At 37.5% G+C, this 21,351-nt stretch overlaps 1 protein-coding gene and 1 pseudogene across 4 annotated transcripts in view; one reads left to right on the forward strand and one right to left on the reverse strand.

The window, feature by feature from the left end:
- The window catches only part of TPK1 (thiamin pyrophosphokinase 1), a 339,219-nt gene that overhangs the window by 157,153 nt on the left and 160,715 nt on the right, over window positions 1-21,351 (reverse strand). For all 4 annotated transcript variants that reach the window (XM_025854784.2, XM_025854777.2, XM_073899329.1 and 1 more), the window contains one exon: window positions 6,856-6,951. In XM_025854784.2, the coding sequence (XP_025710569.1) occupies window positions 6,856-6,951 (96 nt within the window). The remainder of the gene's footprint in view (window positions 1-6,855; window positions 6,952-21,351) is intronic.
- On the forward strand, window positions 2,346-2,879 carry LOC141373924 (pancreatic progenitor cell differentiation and proliferation factor pseudogene; annotated as a pseudogene).

Consider the following 21,351-nt stretch of genomic DNA (forward strand, 5'->3'; position numbering starts at 1 on the left):
GGACAGAAAATTAAGAGAAAATGGGATTCTGTGAGAAAGATGAAGAATTTTCTTTTAGATACTGAAATGAAATTCTTGTGGCTTTCCTGTTAACAGTCACAAATAGGCTTGGAGTTCTGGATGAGATGCATAAATGAGGGAGTTAACCACATAGAAGTGTGATAGAATGGCCCTCTAGGAAGAGCCAGGTGAAAATGAAGGTGGTGATGGAGACCACACAATTTTGACAGGTAAAGAGGCAGTACAAGAATGAGCAGCGTTCCTCCTTCTGGAGCCAACCCCGAAAAAATTCTATTGAATGCCAGTTCTCTCTGATTAAATCCTACCATTCTTTGACGTCTTGGGAAACTGGGCAGTTTGAGGATGTGGGCTGTAACCACAGTTTAAGGATCATCAAGTTTCCAGCCAAGATTTTCAAGCAGGCACAGTTTTCACATGAAACAGTTGCCAAAATATCCAACAGAGACTCACAAGTTGAGACTTTGTGAGGAAACGCTTTAAAGGTGAAAGAGTTCATAAAAAGGTATTTGGATTTGCCTAAGTGCTAAGAAGTACTTGCCTTTTTATTCTGTTAACACTGAGTCCTATCACAAAAAGATTATACCACCTGATTGTTAGAGCATATTTGAAACAGTGAGCATCTTTTCTTCACATGAACTTCTTATTTTGGAATAATTTCAGACTTAGTGAAAAGTCGCCAAGATAGTACAGGGATTACCCTTCACCCAGGCTCGGTCAGTGCTAACATCTTCTGTAACCATGACATAAACCTATTCCACCAAAGATTGACACCAATATACTGTTACAGGATTTTCTCCTTCGGTGCCCACGGTTCTTGGTCACGTCGCTTCGAAGAATGAAGAGGGAGACCAGGCAGAGTGGTGGACAGCAGAGCAAGGTTTATTGAGCAACAGGGAAGCGACAGTACAAAGCTCCTAAAGAGGGAGGGGACCCGAGAGGGTTGTCACGGGAGTTTCTAAGTCTAGGTGGTTTTATGGGCTTGTTGGCTCTCTGTTTTAATCTGATTAACCCTCCCTGTACCTGCCATCCAATCAGGTTTTTGTCACCTATCACGTGGGAAAGGGTGGAGAGCTCCTTCCAGGGTGGGTGTAAAATCCTCTTACAGGTGGTTTCCTCCTAGGGCAGGGTGGGGGGTTGTCCCTGCCTGCCTGCATTCTAACTAACCTTCATGACTACTACTAGTAACTAAACTCCAGGCTTCGTTTGCATTTTGCCAGTTTTCCACTAATGCCCTGTTCCAGTTCAGGGACAAATCAGAATGCCACACTGCATTTAGTTTTCATGTCTCTTTCATCTCCTCTGGTCTGTGTCAAGTTTTCGATCTTTCCTTAACCGTCATGACCTTGAAAATACTGGTCAGGTATTCAGGAGAATAATATTCAATTTGACTTTCTCTGATTTCTTTTCAAAGATGAAACTGGGATTAGGGGTTTTAGGGAAGAATCTCACAAGTGCCCTTAGCACCCTGTACGTTACCTAGAGGGGCATGTATTATCAACAAGAATTATTGTTGACATTGATTGATTACCTGATTAAGGTGGTATCTGCCAAGTATCTCTACTGTGAAGTTAGTTTTCATCCCTTTCCAGAATACACATTGACACACACAACAGGTGTATTAAATTCTGCTTTAGATGAGACTGGAATCTTGCCGAAGACACGAGTCCATCAGAGTAGACTGTACTGAGGACACCAGAGATCCTTGGAAGATATTTCTCAGAGCACTATCACGGTTCCTCCTACAACCCTGTGAGTCAGAGCTCATTATAGTGATAGTAATTATTCCAATCAGATACTGTCTTAAATTTCCTTTTCAAGTGAGGAGCAACAGATATTTAGTATGGACATAGCCATTAGTCCATTACAAAACAATAATGGACACCTAACCCAATACTGATAATTAGCAGACATAAATAAATATTCTAAAACTCACAGCATTTGCAGATATCTAAACATAATGTATCTGAGAAATACCATGTAGGAATTAAATAGAAAGACTACCTAATATTCCTCACCTAATCTCAATAGTCAAGAATTCCAATTCAGACATAAATGCACAGAAACTGTTCTAAGACATACAAGTCACAATCCAATATTTGCTCAGGCTATTAAAGTAATTTTAAAAAACAATATGTAATAATCCCAGTCTTTATGTAGTATTTAATTGTAGTTATTAATATTTGTGTGCATAAAATTTAGGCATTTGCTCTTATTCATACAGTACTTTTTCCACATCCTACACTATTTGATTGAAAAATTGATTAAAAAAATAACATGGGACAAGGGGGATAAAACGTATTAAAGTTTCAGCAAGTTAAACTAGTATGCATTTAAATCTATACAACCAACAGTGTGCAATTAAGGACAACTTTTCTGCCCAAATTTTGTTTACTATTAAATCTGTGTTTAAAACCTCAGAGACTAGCCCGAGCATGGAACACCCTGCCCAAGGGGCAGCGGGTGACTGGAGGGGGACCCTGACCCCTGCATGCGCAGGTTTCCACCAGCCCACAAGTGACAGCATGGCAGCCATGCCCTCCAGCGGCTTGCTCATGGCCACCTGCGACTATCACCTCCACCGCCCAGGCTCCCCTTCCAGTAACAGCTCCTGCAGAAGTGCAGAGTATGCTGGGGAAGCCATCCCTCACCACCCCAGGGCTGACCCCCATCACTGGTGGGCAAGTTTCTTCTTCGGGAAGTCCACTCTCCCGTTCATGGCTACAATGTTGGAGTCCCCAGAACACTCGGAATCTCCTCAGGCCTCCAGCAGCACGATCATTTGCGACTTGGCTCTGGAAGCCAGAAGGAAGCAGCTTGGTGACCAACCTGGCAAAGCCGACACCAGGCCGCCATCCTGAGTGGCCACCACCAGGCTTCAGGAGGCGCTGGATTCCGCTCCCCCCCGCTTCCCCGTAGACTAGTCAGGCTGCCACAGGCAGAAGCAATTGGGTTCTTTTATATCAAAATAGCAAAACACCAAAAAGGAAGTTGAGAGAATCCCACTGTTTACTATCCAAGCCACATTCAAGTCTTCCTCACACCTGGAACCGTGTGCCTTGTACCAAGTGGAAAATAAACTCCAAGCAGCCAGTAAAAATAAAATAAAATAAAAATAAAAAATAAAACCTCAGAGACTGAAATATTGAATTCTGTCATCATATAATAGTACAAAATACTCCAAACTGTATTTTAGGAGGCCTGTTATTCTCAGGGCCTTATAATCTAGATTTGTTTTGCTTCTTCCTAAACAACATGCATCTTACATTCTTAGAAAGTTGGAGCAATAGCTTTTAATGTTTTCCACTCAATTCAAAGGTTTAGATCTCAAGTATGCATCATGACATCAGAAAATAGATGTGCTCTTTGAAGATCCAGTCATATCAGATGGCATCCTGATAATGTATTATTCATGACTCAGTTACAGATAAATAATGTGATAACATGAAAACAAAGCATTAAAAAGTCACACGTATCGGTGAATCCTTTTGCAAAAGAATAAAAGTTGAGGGTGAACAGTTTTAAAACAGATAAATAAATAACTGTAGTGATTTAGGGAAACTTTAAAAAATTAATCACATGTTCTGGATAGTAAGCTCCTTCAGGGTAAGGACAGACTAATTCAAATTCTATAAAGTTCTAAGATGTTACATAGTACGGTTTCTTAACATATTAAATATTAATTTATTTATAACTAACATTTTAAAGTATGTAAGATAAGATCTTACAAATACAGACACTTTGATGACAAATTCATATTTATAATTTACTAAGTAGAAATACAAATGTATGATAATTTGATAGGACTTATTAGGTGGAGAAGTATAAAAGATCTTTCTATATAGTTTATGTGCATTTTAAGTAGAAATTTTGAATAGCCCTCATCTCAAGATGATCTCACTTGGGGGTAGAAGCATCTTTTATTACTCTCCTTGCTAGTCTTTCTAATTTAGCTTTTCTCTTGCTATTACATTAAATCAGATGAAACGCTGTATCTCCAGGTTAAATGTAAAGTCGAGTGGAAGCTCACAGATACTCTATTTCATCAGATTTACTGTAACCTGAAGGTTATATTAAGGAAACCACAAGGTTTTTGTTGTGAGTCATGGAGCCTTCAGTTTATCCAATGATGCTTTTTAAAACACCAAACTAATCACACTGTTGTCCATCTTAGAACTCTTCAAACTCCCTGCCATTGGTTCACTGAAGAGCTACCCATCCTCCCTGAGTCCTGAGGTATCTATCCTAGAACGCTCTTCTTCCCTCTGCCATGCAACCCCTATCTGTTTATGACGTCTCAGCCTTCTCTAAGAAGCCTTTCCCCTACCTGTGTTGTATTCAACTCCCCTGTGCGTTCATAGGGCACAACACAGACTCAACAGGCCCAAAGCACCTCTTCCACACCAGGTGCTGTTGTTCAGGCATGAACAAGACAGATCTGCCCCACTTTGTGGGCTATATGGTCAGGCTGGGAAGAAAGGCTTCCAGCAAACAATTAGAAATAACCAACACAATTACTGGAAGTGTTCAGAGTGCCCTGAAGGAGAACACAGGGGGTACAGACACATACAGTGGCAGAAACTAACCTGGAGGAATGGGGAAGAGATGGCCTCCTTAACAACCTCACCTCTTTTGTCATTGTGGGACAGGTGAAGAGGAAGAAAAATTCGAAAAATATTCAAACGATATGCAAAAACAATCTAGGCAAAGGAGACGACACCTAAGGCAGAGAAGGAGAGGGACTAGGGTATATTTTCCAAAGAGAAATAGTAGCACAAGACGAGGCTGGAGAATGTGCTGGGCCTAAATCATGCCAGGGGCCTAGGCAGCCGTGGAAGTGCACTGATCCTTTTCCCCCTAGAAAGAACTCGCTAGGGCTGTGAGGGGGCCAGCTGGTTGTCATGGCCCAGTGGCAACTCCAGGATACAGCAAAGTGGGCCACCAAAGCCACACCCTTCCCTGAGAGCTCGTAGCCGGTGACTAACCACAATGAGGGGAGGAGGGTCTGGTCCCTTCTGCTCAATGCACGACTGCTCTAACAGGTCTTGATTCTGTCCTCCCTACTGGATCATCCAAGACCTTACCAGGTTAGTTTCGCAGATCATATACACCTGATACCTGATTACCCTCTTCCCTCACTTCAAGGTCTCTCTGAATTTCAGCATTAAGTTTGAGATACGATTATTTATTTTCAGACTTAATGACCAAATACTGTATTACAGATACTATCAACTTGACACACATAATTGCATTCCCAGCTTTCAATAATTTCAGTGTTGATGCTAGGAAAACTGAAACACGGGTTGTGAGGAATTTACAATTTCTTTTCTAAGAAACTCAAAATCAGCTCCGTCTGGATGAAGCAGATAACTCTCAATGGGCTGTGTTCTGTTTTCATTAAATAAATATTTAATTATAGCAATTTATTGCTGGAAATAGCACAATACATTTGGTATAGTTCAAGCTACAACAGAGATGGGAAATGTTCACTCAATTTTGTTCAGTTTGTACAATGTGCTACTTGTCAATGAGGATAATTAACAAGGCTTGTCTTCAAAGACAGAAAAGGATCTACTACCTCAACTTAGTAAATATATGCCAAAAGCAATCTGAAAAACTTTTGTGAGGGAGTAAGTTTTTCTTAGGACTGCCCCTCCAACACCTCTGCTGTCCTGCCACACGGGTATTAGTCTGCATGAGACTCAATCCCGGCTCCAGTCCAAGACAATCAGGTTACTCTCATCCTATGTTGCCAAAACCAAGAGTGGCCTAATGGAGAGATCTCAGGACTGAAGTTGGATGATGATGATGGGAAGTGATGTCCCTTCTCCTTTAATCCCCCTGGATGTGAAGGGCTAAAATGCTGCTACAAGCGGTCATTGAAGGCAGTCAGGGAAACCATACTAGAGACAAAGCCTACAAAGCGGAACAAAGACAATCAAAGAAACAGACAAGACATCTGAGTTGTATCTGAAGACTACCTATCTCGCCTGACTATTGAGGCCAGGTTGAAATGTACTTCCTGTTATTTGTACCATCAAAAGCATTTTAATGTACAAAGGTGTTTTCCTACTTTTCTTAGTTTAAAATTACAAATCTGATCGTGCACCTCAGCTTACCCTCCTGCTTCTGCCAGTAAAAGAATGGTCAATTGCCATTCAATGCTTCAGGCTTAATTTGGTTGATCTTCACTAAACACTGGCTTAAAAAATATTTTGCATATCATTTCAAGTACCAAGAAAAATTGTGAAATATAATAAAATATAAACTTGTATACTAGCTAAACTAGTGTTATTAAATGCTTGGATGCTAGGTGAGAAACATTACGGAACACCTTAGAGTCCACAAATGCAAAGTAGCAGACTCTTCCCTGATGTAAAAAAGTTGATCATGTTTTGTTTGTTTATTTAAGAGTTTGTAATGATGACTCATGGGCCAAATATAGGCCACATTTGTTTGTTTTGCCCTTACAATATTTAAACACACATATAAAAAGAAAACACACATAGGTCTTCATGGAAATGATGAATGAGAGATGAAAAGTTGCTACTCATTTTAGGCCAAGAATGAGCTGCCAGTTTCAACTACTTTATATAAGGTCCACTTCACCCATCTTGTGACTTCATCACTATAAGGTATTTGAATCTTTGACCTCTGATTTAAGTGCACATTATTCTTTGGCAGCTAAGTACAGATTTATTTAATATACAGGAAAAATCTGACAGCCAAAACATTGGCACAAGAATAACCAATCACTTCAGAGGAGTAAAAACTTTAAGCAGGATCTTTCATATCCTTGTTACTAAGACTTAACCACCCAAAAGGTGTATATCTTACCTGTAAGTCTTTTTCTTCTATCTTTTTTTGGAGCAGTTCAAGACACTTGGTAAAGTCGGTATGGTCTTGGTCAGGCGTTGAAATAATCTCACATCCCTATGTGTTTAAAGTAAGAGGAAAGTTAAGAATTCATAATGATGGCAGCCTTATTATGACAAGATCAAACACTAGAAAAGTAAAGATAAGGTATCAATAGATATAGCCTATTATGCCTGTATTATACCCTGATCATTAGTATCATTATCGTTTTTATTTCACATAACAAGACATCTCAGAAATGGTGTTAGAATATCACAATAATGGTCTGATTATGACAATCATTTTATTCAACAAAAGTGCAGATTTATACTACATTAATGGTCTTTAAGAATCACTGCTGTGACAACATTCGAGATTAACATAAGGACTCTGGTACAAGTATTATAAAATATATTCACAGTAAAACTACCTGAAGTTAAAATGAAACTATTTCTAAAAAAGAAGTATGAATTTAAGTGGACCTCCTAAGTTTACTTACATGAATGGAAAAACTCATTAATATTGAACTAATGATAAAACTACATTTTAAGTAAAATCAAGTCAGCTGTTCTATAAAATTCCTTTACAGCACCTTTCTTACCCAAAGTAAAAAGCAGCATGAAGAGCTACACCTGCATAAATATGTCTCTTGGATTACTTTTTGGACATAAGGAAGTGAATTTATATGGTCTTTGCCTCTTCTACACCAGAGACCTTACCTAGTGGAAAACCAGGAATATATTTACAACTACGAAGCTACGACAGTGCCAACTTGTTGGCACTCGTGAACTCAGACAGCTAGAGAAACAGTATTTCTGAAATGACCCCTTTTCCTCCACTGTCTTAACAAAGGCAAAGGCGTGTAAAACCGTAACTTCTTAATTCACGAATGTAACAATTCGTGGTCTCTCATAAACAGCTGAGTAAGGGGAAGTTAAATATAATCCTGTATATAAAGTTGCCATTCAAAGAGTTTTCAAGGATACAGAACACCCATACTGCCTCCTAAATTATTCTAAGAACTGTTCTCAGTAGATTTAACGGTTCTTCTTTAACTTCAAGGTCTCTCTAAATGTGTCAAGCTCAACCTGGGCTTCATTCATTTATGACTGCTATCCTACAAGGTAGTGACCAATGAAAAAATTAATTTCTCATCATTCAGAAATATACTATGCCCTAAAAGATATATATGTCATTTTTACAAAATCGTTGACATGTACTTTTCTGACCCTAAGAGAACATTGAAATTTACTACAATCACATAAAGGGCATAAAGCAGTTGACTTGTCTCAGGTTAACATTCCTAGAAAAAAGATATAAGAATATGCCAGAACCTACAGGGAAATTATCAGGGCTGAGGAGATTAGACTGTCACCAACCCCCCCCGCCCAAAAAAAATCACTATACTGAAAGTTCCCTGAGGACAGGAATTATGTTTCACGCATTACTATTTCTAGTGCAGGGTACCAGTCTGCTACATGGTAAGTATTCAATAAATGTTTCATATTCTTGAGGAATAAAAACGTATGCTGGCAACGGAGTAGGAGAGCATGGTATCTTATTGCTAAATACTGCATTTTAACAATGGGAAATCACTTTTGTCTTTTTAGTGCTGACAATATAAATAATCACTCCAGCAAAAGGAAACAAAATGAAAAAGGCAATTTGAAATAGCAATAATACAACAGACGATTAACAGACCATTGTTTACGTTCACAGTTATCCTTACAGAATCAATACAGATCCATAGGACAAATTATAGTGAATGAGAACCCAAGAAATAATCTGGTCCCACTATAATATTTCGTAGATTAAGAAAATAAAAATGAGAGATTTAAATTGATTTGCTAAACCCTGGACAACTGGGTCCAACAATGTCACATCTAGAAATTTACTTCTTTACTCTGATGATGTGGGAATAAATACCTAGATACCGGATACAAAAAGGTCATATAACATCTCCAGAGCTGGTTCCATAAGAATGGTTACACGAGAAAAGCTTTGAGGTTTCCCAAAACATATGAGCAAGGCTTTACCTCATCAATTTAAGACAGACACACAAAAAAGTGTAAGTCAGGACATGGAGACAGATTACCAGAACTAAAAAATGCGGGCTGTGTCTAAACCAAGAACTTCTATTGACTCTAACTGAGGTGTTTATCAGCCATCCATAGCTTCTTGGAATTGTCATGAGTTTAAATAATTCTAATCTCATCACAGATTGAGAAGGAATTCACTAGAAGTGCAAACAGCCCCAACCGTCCTCACAGGGCAGCTTACAACCCTAGAAAGGATCCTGGCAAAACAAAGTATCAGCCAAAGTGCAATAATACCAGGTCTTTGGCCAACTAAAGATGTTTTTACTGTTTTCTAGGTCTTACGATAACATATTAACATCTAAAAGAGAAGAAATGTAAAACCAAAGATAAACTACCAAAATCCTGCAGACAAGGAAAAATGCAGAAATGCTCTAAGGTATCAAGTGATGCTTACCTATTATATATTTATTTATAATTATTTATGATATAGAGTAAGACTCCATTTAATAGAGTCAGAAGCCCTGGGTACTGTGAAGAATTTCAGTGGATTGAGATGTTTAAAAGACAAAACGACAACTCACACTAATCCAAGGACTTAGAAGATATAAAAAGCTAGGAAATTTAGCCAAATAAGTATATCACTTTCTAATAAATGGTTTCTAATATTAGCTTTCTAACAGATGTATATATACTTAAGAATATACAGAAACCTTCCAAAGCATAAACTGCAAAACTCCTTAAAGCACCTTTAACACACCAATGTTTGAGTGGAAACTTCAGTTTCAACTGCTACTGTCTTTGATTTTCCTTAGTTGCTTGGAATATATTTTTTAGGATACAAATTATTATTTTATGAGCCAGCAGGTGGCTCCAATCTCATCCTATACACTTGCCTTATGACGTTTTTGTCATTATACAAATAGAAATTTAATAGCTCAATTCTAATAATAAGTTCCCTTTATAGACACACCACTTTTTCAAGCTGTATTATTATTTTTAATATTATATTTTATTAGTTTTGTTTTATATTAGAATTCAAAAGGAAAAGATTTGGATTGATGTCACAAATTTTAGTCTGTGTAAATATCAAGGCTATTTTAATTTTGTTCTAACCTAAAAGGAGTCTTCTGAAGATGAGGAACCACAATGCCTACCCCATGCCCTCCAAACTATAACCAAACATAAAAGGAAAAGCAAGGAAAACTAAGTTCAAACTAGTTTAGAAATTCTGTTCCGGTGTGTCGAATTGACCACAGACTTCCTCATTAGGTCTTTCTCATTCCATGATTCAAAACCAGGAAAAGATACATGAAAATTTAACTATAAATAATTTCCAGAGGCCTAGTCAACTACTTTTTAAGGGCTTACTAGATATATATATATTGCTTTATTAAACTGCACTGTGTACAGAGGAAGTAGGAATCTACCAAATACTAATGGCCCAGTGGTAAATAAAAACATGAATATCGTAATTAGTAAACATGTAAAATATAAATACGTGTATGTTTGAGTGTGAGAAAGACAGCCAAGGTAAGGGGAGGCTCTTTTTCTTCCTCTTTCCATACTAAGAAACTCCTAGCCATACTTCACCACTATCCAGTAAGTGCTTGAAAGAAAGTCTTCTATTCATCCCTAAATTGCTCCTTTCTTTTTGTCGGGTAGTGGAGATAGTGTGGGCATTTGAAATCTCATTTTGGTTTTGGGGCTAAGCTACACTGTAAAGTAGAGCCAACCACAATACACTGCAATGAGATACTCGGAAAGTTACTGATTGATTACATTAGCTTCTCCTCCATAGAAATATAACAAACATCAAAAAACTGCACTGGTGAGAATCGTATTATAATAGAAAATATGTATTAAGAAATTGAAATAATTCACAATATCAAGGAAGTATCATGAGTTCACATTAAAATGACAGATGCAGATATAAAAGGTGCAGAAGGATGTAGAAAAGCTACAAATAAGGTAAATTAACCCTACTGTCAACATGATAAATTAGCAGATTGGAGGAGACTAAAGACAAAAAATCAGCAAACTTAAGTTACCAGATGTAGAACTTTACAAGTGAGGGAGTGCGCTCATGGAAAAATGAACTGAAGTGGAGCAAACCGCGTATACACACACACAGGCAAAAACTGCCATTTAGTAAAATCCTTGTCAACGACTCTGGGGATGCATGATCTCTAGTCAGGAAGGGAAGACTCAGTGCTTCCTGAGTATCGGGAAACTAACATCCGCACCGCAGCTGCTAGGACGACACCGAGGCATGTCAAGCACTCCACAGAAGTTTGATGGATAGAAAAATGATGGATGGATTAAAACCATCTTTCTACTCATGGCACTAATGGTATGCTTCTCTAAAACATACACGGGGATAAGCTTTAGACAATGAGTCTAACACAGAAAAGCAGCACTGTTATTTTTTCAAAGGTATTATGCCACCACTGCCATAAGAAAATCATGTAACACTTTTGTTTTAGGGCATGACTAATACAGATTCTTAAAGTGGTGACAAATATTAGTGCTTCATATGTAATTAAGCAAATTAAAATCCAACAATAATATTAACAAAGTTAACATTCTGTGAGGGAAAAAGAACTACCAATGTACACGGAGGCTAACCAATGAAGCACTATGAAGTACTACATTAGTAATTCAGAATATCTTTGAATGAGTTGTAATGTATTTCTTAAGACCATTGACAAGGAATCAAACTGACATCAGGAACCTAACAAAAATTTAGCAATAAACAGTTTCCAGAATATCCCCTAGAATGACAATAGCTCACTTCAATTTTTTTAGATTTTTTTTATTATGTTATGTTAATCACCATACATTACATCATTAGTTTTTGATGTAGTGTTCCATGATTCACTGTTTGCGTATAACACCCAGTGCTCACTTCAATTTCTAACTGCTAACTGCTAACATCTATAGTTATAGCAAACACAAAAATGTATGTAATATGTGTAATCTATGATCCTAATCACAGTAAAATCACAAATCATTTAAAACAGATAGGTTTAGGGGTGCCTGGGTGGCTCAGTTGGTTAAATGTCTGACTCTTGATTTTGGTCATGAAATCAGGGTCATGATCTCAAGGTCATGAGATCGAGCCCCATGTCAGGCTCCACACTAGGCATGGAGCCTGCTTGAGATTCCCTCTCTCCATGTGCCTCTGCCCTTACCCCTCCTTTTCCCTAATTAAAAACAACAAAAAAGATAGGCTTATGTTCAGGGTGGCATACTTACATTTTTAAAAAAGAAAAAAGTTTAAACAATAAGGGTTATGCTAAATGCTTAGATTAACCAAATAACTATTATTACATTAACCAATTTCATTACTTTATAAACCATTAATAGCCTACTTTATGAGTATTAAAATATTTTATTCAAATGACCAAATAATGTTATTATGTAAACTTATTATATCTACCTAATTACTATTAAAGTATTAACCAAACTAGGAGCTTTAAGCTATAAGCCTCATGAAAGTGTCCTTTGTTCGCTACTGCATCCCCAGTATGAGAACCCGACACAGTGCATGGCAAGTAGGAAGCATTCAGTAATGAATCAAGTCTCTTATAAGGGCCTACGATCAATTATCAGCTTAGACCAGGGATCAGCAGTTTTCTGCAAAGGAGCAGATAGGAGCACTTTCAGACTGTGCAGGTCATAGGGCCCATGTCCCAACTATTCACGCTGCCTGTGTATCATGAAGGCATCTACAGATAATAGAGAAATAACTAGGGATATCTGTGTTCCAATAAAACTGAAATTTGATGGTCAGATAATCGTCACATGCCACAAAACATTCTTCTTCTTTAGATTTTTTTCCCAACCATTTAAAACTGTAAAAACACTTCTTAGCTTGCCATCTGTACAAAAACAGACAATGGGCCAGATCTGGCCTGTGGGCTGGAGTTTGCCAATGGATCCCTGCTCCAGGCCCACAATTAGTTTTTTTTGGTTTTTTTTTTTTTGTGATTACAACTAAACCCTATTCATGTGTGAGAAATTTAATAGAAGGAAAAAGATTCAGCCCTTTACAAAAATCTCTCTGCACCTCATTTTCCTCATCTGTAATGGAACTAATCTGCCAACTAAAATTGAGACTGAGGTTCCAAGTGATAATGCACATAAAGCTCCAGGCCCAGCAATGAACACAGCAAATGCTCACCTCAGCACTTCCGAAGAATCTCTAGAAACATGAGATGCTACAGTCAGACCGCCTCACCTCAAAGATCACTAGAGTAAGCAACATATTGTTAATATTCTCCAAAGGACTTTGTGTGGATGTTTACCAAACTATTTTTGAATTTACTGACAACTAAAAGAAATTATTACAAGGCAATGAGTGTCAATAATCAACCTAATTGCAAAAGACCAACGCAAAAGTCATTAGACTGTCATTCTCCATTACTTAATTTACTGTTTGCCAATAATTTAACTAATATAAGTTAATTAGTTTTTACATTTAGCACACATGAAACCTATCAGGTTATATACCATGTTGACTCCTCTAAAACTCTTTAATAGGAAAGAAAACAGATCCTTTGAAAAAAATTATAACAATGTATCAATTGTTATTTCATACACTATATCCACAGAGAGACTTGGCCTCATTAAAACAAGAGGCAAGGAGTTAAGTCTGGTGAAAGCATTCCCAAATCGGCTATTAGCTTATTCATTTTAGGTGAAGTCATTTGGTGCCCATCCACCTACCCAGGACAAGAAAGGACTTGTGCAAATTACCCTGAAGAGATTTTATGGGGCTCTGAGACTTCTACTGTAACTTTATGGGCTGAGTTTATAAGGTTCAGAATTCAGAAGTGTTATTTCCTCCTAGGTACCATGCACACCAATTCTGAATATTTATTTGGAGTGGCTTGCATATAGCCTTGCACCTTGCATAATTAAAAGCAATATGTATGTAGCTATAAAATCTAAGATGTTTTTCAATAACCTAAGATTTTTCCTAACTAAATATAACCCAATTCTTTGAAAAGTCAGAGAATTTTTATTTATTTATTTATTTTTAAAGATTTTATTTATTTATTTGACAGAAAGAGAGAGACAGTGAGAAAGGGAACACAAGCTAGGGGGAGTGGGAGAGGGAGAAGCAGGCTTCCCGCAAAAAATCAGAGAATTTTTAAAGTATGTTAAAGTTAGAATCTTAACATTGTGATCTGCTGATAATTAACTGTCTTCCTCACTAAATTAATAACATTTATAACTAGTATTTGAGTACACATTTTGTTACGGGAGATTTTAGTCACTTTACATGAGTTATGTTCTTGAATCCCCACGATACCCTTAATAAGGTAAATGTCATGATCACATTTAAGATACGCAGAGTGAAGTTTGGAGAGATTAAATAGCTTGCCCAAGGTCACACAACTGTTGAGGCCATTCTATGTGATCTGAAGCCCATACTCCGAACCAGCCATACTTTGTACTCAACCCAGCTTAATTAAACTTTGGGTATTTTGGCAAGTTTAAGCCAAAATAGTTGGTTTTCTCCAGTTTTAAGTACCTGAAAATCCTTTAGCTCTTTCGCAGACATGACTCCCGCCTGGCCCCATGCCGCTTCCTTAGTAGCTCAAGGTGTAGAGACCTCGGACATCTGCAAACGGGCACTGAATGCTTAGCTATCTTGCTCTCCTTCTCCCTGCTTTCCCGACTTACAATATTATCACAATATTTATCATTATATTCATGACAATTCTGCTATGAAACTTACCCTCATGCTCAATATCTCGGTGTATAGGTGTTTCTTTCAGTTTATTTTTCTTAGAATTAGAAAAAATGAAATTACTTCGAATTAGAGAAAATGAAATTACTGGGAAATAGTAAGAAAACTCTTTATGATCTTTGATATATGCTGCCCGGGTGCTTTCTAGGAAGGATGTAAAAATACGTATTCCCACTTGTAGTAGAGGAGGACAAAGAGTTTCTTAAAATGTAACAGTAGAAAAGATAATTCATCTTTAATTTCTTACTGTGAATTAGTTTAATTGCTATACTTGCTTCATAATAAGCAAAGAGAAACCACTTTCATTAAGAGAAAGAGGACTTCATTGGACAGCAGGGAAGTTAAGACAAGTCTGGAGTGTGAAGCAGGAATGAAATGAGAAGTGGTTCATCAGATTGAAGACTGAGCGGTGAAGAACAGTATGAAAGAAATGGACATTTCTGGAAGGGGAAGTAAGTGTCAATCAACAGGGTGTAGGAAAGGAGGCAAAAAGCTATCAAAGATTATCTTTCAAGTTGGCTCTGAAAATGAAATAATGTACTATCCCATCATATTAGAATATTGACATGGATTTTTTTGTAAATAAGCAATGATAAGAGATTTTTTTTAAGCTATGATAAAAGTTTTATTGAGTCTTAATATTCTGACTCTCACACACTTTATTTTCCTCTATTTACTGCTAAAGTTGCCTTTCTTATTGTATGTAGGCATGATATACACTTAAGAATATTTTGGGGAGACATATTCAAGAGTTTTCTAAAAATCGAATATGTTAAAGTAATACTTTATTTTATTATTATTTCCATAATCATTCTTAAATTGAACTCACCAGAACTCTAATAAGAAACTGCCTGCCAGATTGAGAGTATAGCAGTTATGGGGCAAAATGCCATGTACTCTGGATAATCAAAGATACAGATCTAAAATTAGCCCAAACTTGTTCTCAAGTTTAATTAAATAAATCCAACTGGAATCTAAGTGATCTATGTTCCTTGGTATGAAAATGGTCTTTTATCTATAGAAATGTAATCACAAAATAACCATTTCCCACTTTCCACTTTATTGTATAAAGCACACTATGGTGGATTGCTCCTTCCATTTTATTTACCAACCTTCTAAAAACAATTCACTTTTCAACTAAAAAGATTTTTTTTTTTTAATCATCAAATGACAGCCTACAAGTAATGATTTCTTCGGCAAGAATATCACATGATTAAACTCTTAAAAACCCCAAGTAACAGGCTGCCTGATATAATTTAATGTTCTCCTTCTGGTTTTCTAGATCATGCATGAAAGAGGAAAATAAATGCAATTTAACCTTGTTGCAATTCTCAATTCAATCCCAAACATAAAGAGACATTCTCATCTAGCACAATCTTCACTGCCCTGGGTGTTATAAGATAACCTTTCCTTTCAACATGGGATTGAATGAAAACTATAGCTTTCCAAACAAGAATGTCACCACTTCTATTAATGGAAGTCAAAAGTCTTTTTAGAACAACATGGGGTCTTAAATGATGGCTTTTTTTCCTAAAAGCAGAGCCAGAGTTCTTTTGGAAGAGAGTGCCCCAAAGTGTTAACATAGCAGGCTTCAGACTGTTACCCTAAAAAAGCTTTGCCTGCAAGGTTGGCCCGTGGCTCACAACTGAGAACTTGAATAGTAAATAGTTCCCTATACTAAAAAAAAAAAAAAAAAAAAAAAAAAATTTTCTTAAAAGCTAACAGTGGCTTACTGTGCCCAAACTGTTTATTCAATGTGGTTTATGCTGAGCACCTGCTGGTTTTCTTCCTGGGAGTCTGGAATTTTGATACATACTATGCAGAGGGTGTGGGTGCCCTACATATGGATGCCCCCAGTAATATTCTGGGCATTGAGCTTCCCTGTTGACGATAGCTCACACTTATTGTCACAATTTGATGAAGCACATCCTGTGTGACTCCACTGGGAGAGAACTCTTGGAACTAGTGATTGGTTTTCTCCAGATTTTCTCCCCATGTGCCTTTTCCCTTCACTGATTCTACTTTGTATCCTTTTGCTGTCGTAAGTCACAGCCATGATCAGTATCAAAAAGACAAGAAAAACAAGCACTGATGAGGATATAGAGAAAAGGGAACCCTCCCTGCACTATTGGTGGGAATGTAAATTGGTGCAGCCTCTGTGGAAACAGAAGTTCCTCAAAGAATTAAAAAAAACAACCACCATGTAATCCAGTAATTCCACTTCTAGATATTTACCCAAAGAAAACAAAAACACTAATTTGAAAAGAGATATGCACCTCTACGTTAACTGCAGCATTATTCACAAGAGCCAAGGTATGGAAGCAACCTAAGTGTTCATGGATACAGGATGAAGAAGATGTGGTATATATACACAATAGAATGTTACTCAGCCATAAAAATCTTGCCATTTACGACAATATGGATGGACAGAAAGGGTATCGTGCTAAGTGAAATAAACTAGACAAAGACAAATAATCATGTGATTTCACTTATATACAGAATCTATACAGCAAATGAACAAAAACAGAGAAAGTCATAAACACAGAGAACAAACTGGTGGTTGCCAGAGGACATGGGGGGATGAGTAAAATAGGTGGAAGGGATTAGAGGTACAAGCTTAGCCAGTTATAAAATAAATGAATCATGGAAATGAAAAGTATACCACAGAGAATATGGTCAATAATACTATAGTAACTTTGCATGCTGACAGATGGTAACCACACTTACGGGTGAGCACTGCATGATGACGGAATTGTCAAATCACTATGTTGTACACCTGGAACTAATGTATTTGTCAACTATACTTCAATTAAACAAAAAAATCACAGCCATGAGTATGACTATATGCCAATTCCTGTGAGTCAGACCTCCTAGTGAAGCATGGACTTGGGGATGGTGATGGAAACCCTGAAACAAAGAGCTAAAGAGATTGTTTCTCAATTAGGATGTCCGAATAAGCGCCTGTTTTATGATGTTCCTGTACACATCCAGACCCAGAGATCTGCTCCTGGTCTGGATGCTGTTCCTTCACAACCACTCTGAATATGCTAAGGAAAGAACGAGCCTCCACCAGGACTCCCTGCCAAGTCTCCCGAAAAGTGAAAAGTGAGGGGGGGGGCAGGCAGGCAGCCAGCGCTGAAGGTAGCCTAGGTGGGTATTGTTGCCCAGTTACTTAGAACTAAGCAGAAGTAGGAAAGGATATTAAATACCACACAGAGAAAAGGAGGTTACAGAACTTCCTCAGCACATGAACCTGATCCTCACTTTGCTTTGAGAAAACTCCCTCCTTTCACTAGAGGATTACTGCATAGCGGTGAGGAAAAAAATGTGGATTCTGGGGGCCAGAATGCTTGTTTAGATTCCACTTAACCATTTCCTAGCTGTGTAAGCGTGGGCAAGTTGTACAACCTCTTTGTGCTTTCCGTTATCTATAAAGTGTGGATAATAGTTCTGACCTAATGAAGTTTGTTGCAAGGATAAATGACTTTATAATTGAAAGTACATATAAAATATTTGGCATATTGGAAGCACTGTAAAATCATTGTTGGCTAATACTGTTATTTTCAAGGTTGCGATTATTTTTTCCTATCAACTTTTAAAAGTAGAAGAAACCTCAAACAGTGAAACAAGATAATCATCCAGATACATTTTAGCCTAGCTGGAAACCAACATGCATTAGGTGTTGGTAGGTAAAGGGTAAGTGTTCTGTGGTCAAACTCACTGAGAAATACGAAAGCGAACAAATCAGATTTTTGGAAGCCTTCCTTAAAATGATATTGTCCATGGTGAATTTCCAAAAGGGGCATATAGAATGTCTAATTTCACAAATCCATTTGGTCACAGACATCTTTTTTTGCATCACGTATCGTGTGGCATCAGCGGTTTGCTGATTACAGTAGCAGAATTACGTACCTGCTTCATATAAACTGTGATGAGAAGCCTCTACCTACTAGGGATACCAGGATGAATGACCAGAGACCTCAGGTTGCAGAAGATCACGTATTAATAGGTATCAAGGAATAAAATTATGAAAAAATATTTAGATCAAGCTCAGCAAGAAAAGTACAAAGGAGGGAGTCCCAACAGATAGAGGTGGGGAGCAAGGGAAGGACTGAGGAGCAGGGGGGCCCATGAGCCACACGCATGAGTGGAGAGGGATGGAGTCACAGAGGCCTAGAGAACACAGCATAGGACTAGGAGAGCTAGGCAATCAGCCTGAGGTCATTTGTGAGGCACTTAGGGAGTTCTTAAAAATGTAAAGGGCATACACTTCCCTTTTTTATTTATTTTTTTTTAAAGATTTTATTTATTTTATTTTGAGAGACAGAGAATGAGAGATAGAGAGCACGAGAGGGAGGAGGGTCAGAGGGAGAAGCAGACTCCCCGCCGAGCGGGGAGCCCGATGTGGGACTCGATCCCGGGACTCCAGGATCACGACCTGAGCCGAAGGCAGTCGCTTAACCAACTGAGCCACCCAGGCGCCCCGGCTTCCCTTTTTTAAATACCTAAAATATGTTAAACAAACTCAAACAAAAGAGGTTTTGAAAAATGTAGACAATTTAAAGTCAATTTGAAAGGACTATGACTGAGGCAAGCACAAGAGTTAAGGTGTAGTGGAGAGGTCTTCCCACTTCGTGTCCCCAGCCTGTCTCATCACCCCCCGGCGAGATGCTACTAAGGATGAGCTAACCCGTTTAAAGAATACAGAGGGAATAACCTGTCACTCAGTTGTCAATGGAAACTGCCTGTCTATAATTCCCCTAACAGAGGCTTTACACCTCAACATGTTAATTAGTCTTAAGGCGCAAGCCTAGGGATTTACTATACTCAGGGTTTTTGTTTTATTTTTTAAAGAAATATACCAATCAATGGAGTTGAGCTTTATACATTCACATAGTTTCTTCTGTCTGGTATAACAGTCAAACTGGCTAACATTTGACAATTTCTAACAGCCCAGTTTGTCATTTTCTCTAAATTAATTGGACCACACCTAAAAGTTGTTGGCATGTGGCCGGACAAAGTGGGAAAGAGACACAGTTAGGAGGAGGAAATAATAAGATTCATGACATTCGGTAGATCAATAAAGATGTTTTTAACTGGAGATTAAAAACATCTGCAGAGATTCTGTGAAATTTAAATAGAACTGAACCTGAGGCATTATCAAACTCAAAAGGATGTTTTCAGTAATTTTTATTCTGATTTATTAAATCTAGGTCCATAAATTGTACTTATGGAATAAATGGATTGAAATCTCTTTAAAAGCAGTATTACTGAGAATAGTATTTTTACAAAAGTTTGTATGTAAAGAATTTTAGAAAGTAAAACAAAATACTACCACCTTATATTAAACTAGTTCTCCAGCACCTTTAGAGTACTTCTACATGTATAACATCATATGATGATTATTACAAGTTTATGAGAAAGCCAGCACTGATTTAATTTCACATGCCTTAGTAAGACTTCCATATGTGCAAGCTAGCAACTCAAAAAATAATTCGTACAGTTAGCTTAGGAAAACATGACTTTACTATTCATAAAAATCCACAAACTACAACGTATACCACTAATAGCCAAGACTCAGTTGTGTTTGACGTCTCTGCCTGACTACAATACCTAGCCCTACCTGTCACCCCCACTATTTGAAAATCAGTGTCCTCGTCTTTAAATTGGGAGTAATACAGAAGCATTTCTTGCTTAACATTTGTAGTCCACTTATGAGACATTCTATTCAAATGTCAACAAGAAGCCAATTTCCCATTATTCTGACAGGGAAAAATGATACGTGAACCCAAAACCTCAGTCTCCAAAAATATAACAGATACATTTATAGAGGTAACAGTCATTAAGAGGAGATATAAAATGGTGAGCCACTTTTTGTGTGTAATATTTATAATATCTTACAGTATGAAAAGGAGCACAGGTTAAAAACGTTTAGACACACTACTCTTGTCTTTCAAGAGTAGTCTTCAAAAATTTGGGTACAGCCAAACCAGTGTTAGAGGACAGTGAGAAAACCTCACTGAAAACACTGATTTAGTATAAGATATTCTTCAATAATTCACATATTTGCCTAAAAAAAAATCTTATCTTTCCCAATTCTGAAAAAGATATAAGAAAGACAAGGAGATAATAATATGCCTGGATCTCTATCTCTACTCCTGAATTTACAGTGCTAGAACTACCTGGTAGCCTAGAATAATCTTGTTACGTCTGTAATAGAAAATTGGTGGTTTGGCATCAACCCAACCTTTCTGATAGTCTTATTCATCATTTACACCAGAGGTCATTGTATGTTTTCAATCAAGTCTTGCTTTTGTAACTGCAGTTCTACCAGGGTCTTTGGCCCACACCATGTTCTAGTATTTTTTTTTACCACTGTTGTGATACCACATTGTGTTATTCCACAACTTGGAAGGATTAACAGAGAAGATAAAATCAGAACTTAGATCTAGAATCCTATTCCTGACTTACAACTAGAGTCATTTTCACCAAACAGTCTGCACAAGGCCTTCTGTTTATAGTAACACTTTCTGGAATGCCAAAATACTCATCTGCAGCACAAAGAAAGACATTCATATACTTAAAGGCTACCTATGCCTTTGCTAATTTTCTATTACCAAACCACTGTGGTTCATCAATGTTCTATCTTGGCTCCATCCTATGTCCTATAACAGCTCTTGT

Source organism: Callorhinus ursinus, unplaced genomic scaffold (assembly GCF_003265705.2).
Source record: "Callorhinus ursinus isolate GAN/ISIS: 27379988/994484 unplaced genomic scaffold, GSC_fseal_2.0 scaffold12, whole genome shotgun sequence".
Lineage (NCBI taxonomy): Eukaryota > Metazoa > Chordata > Mammalia > Carnivora > Otariidae > Callorhinus > Callorhinus ursinus.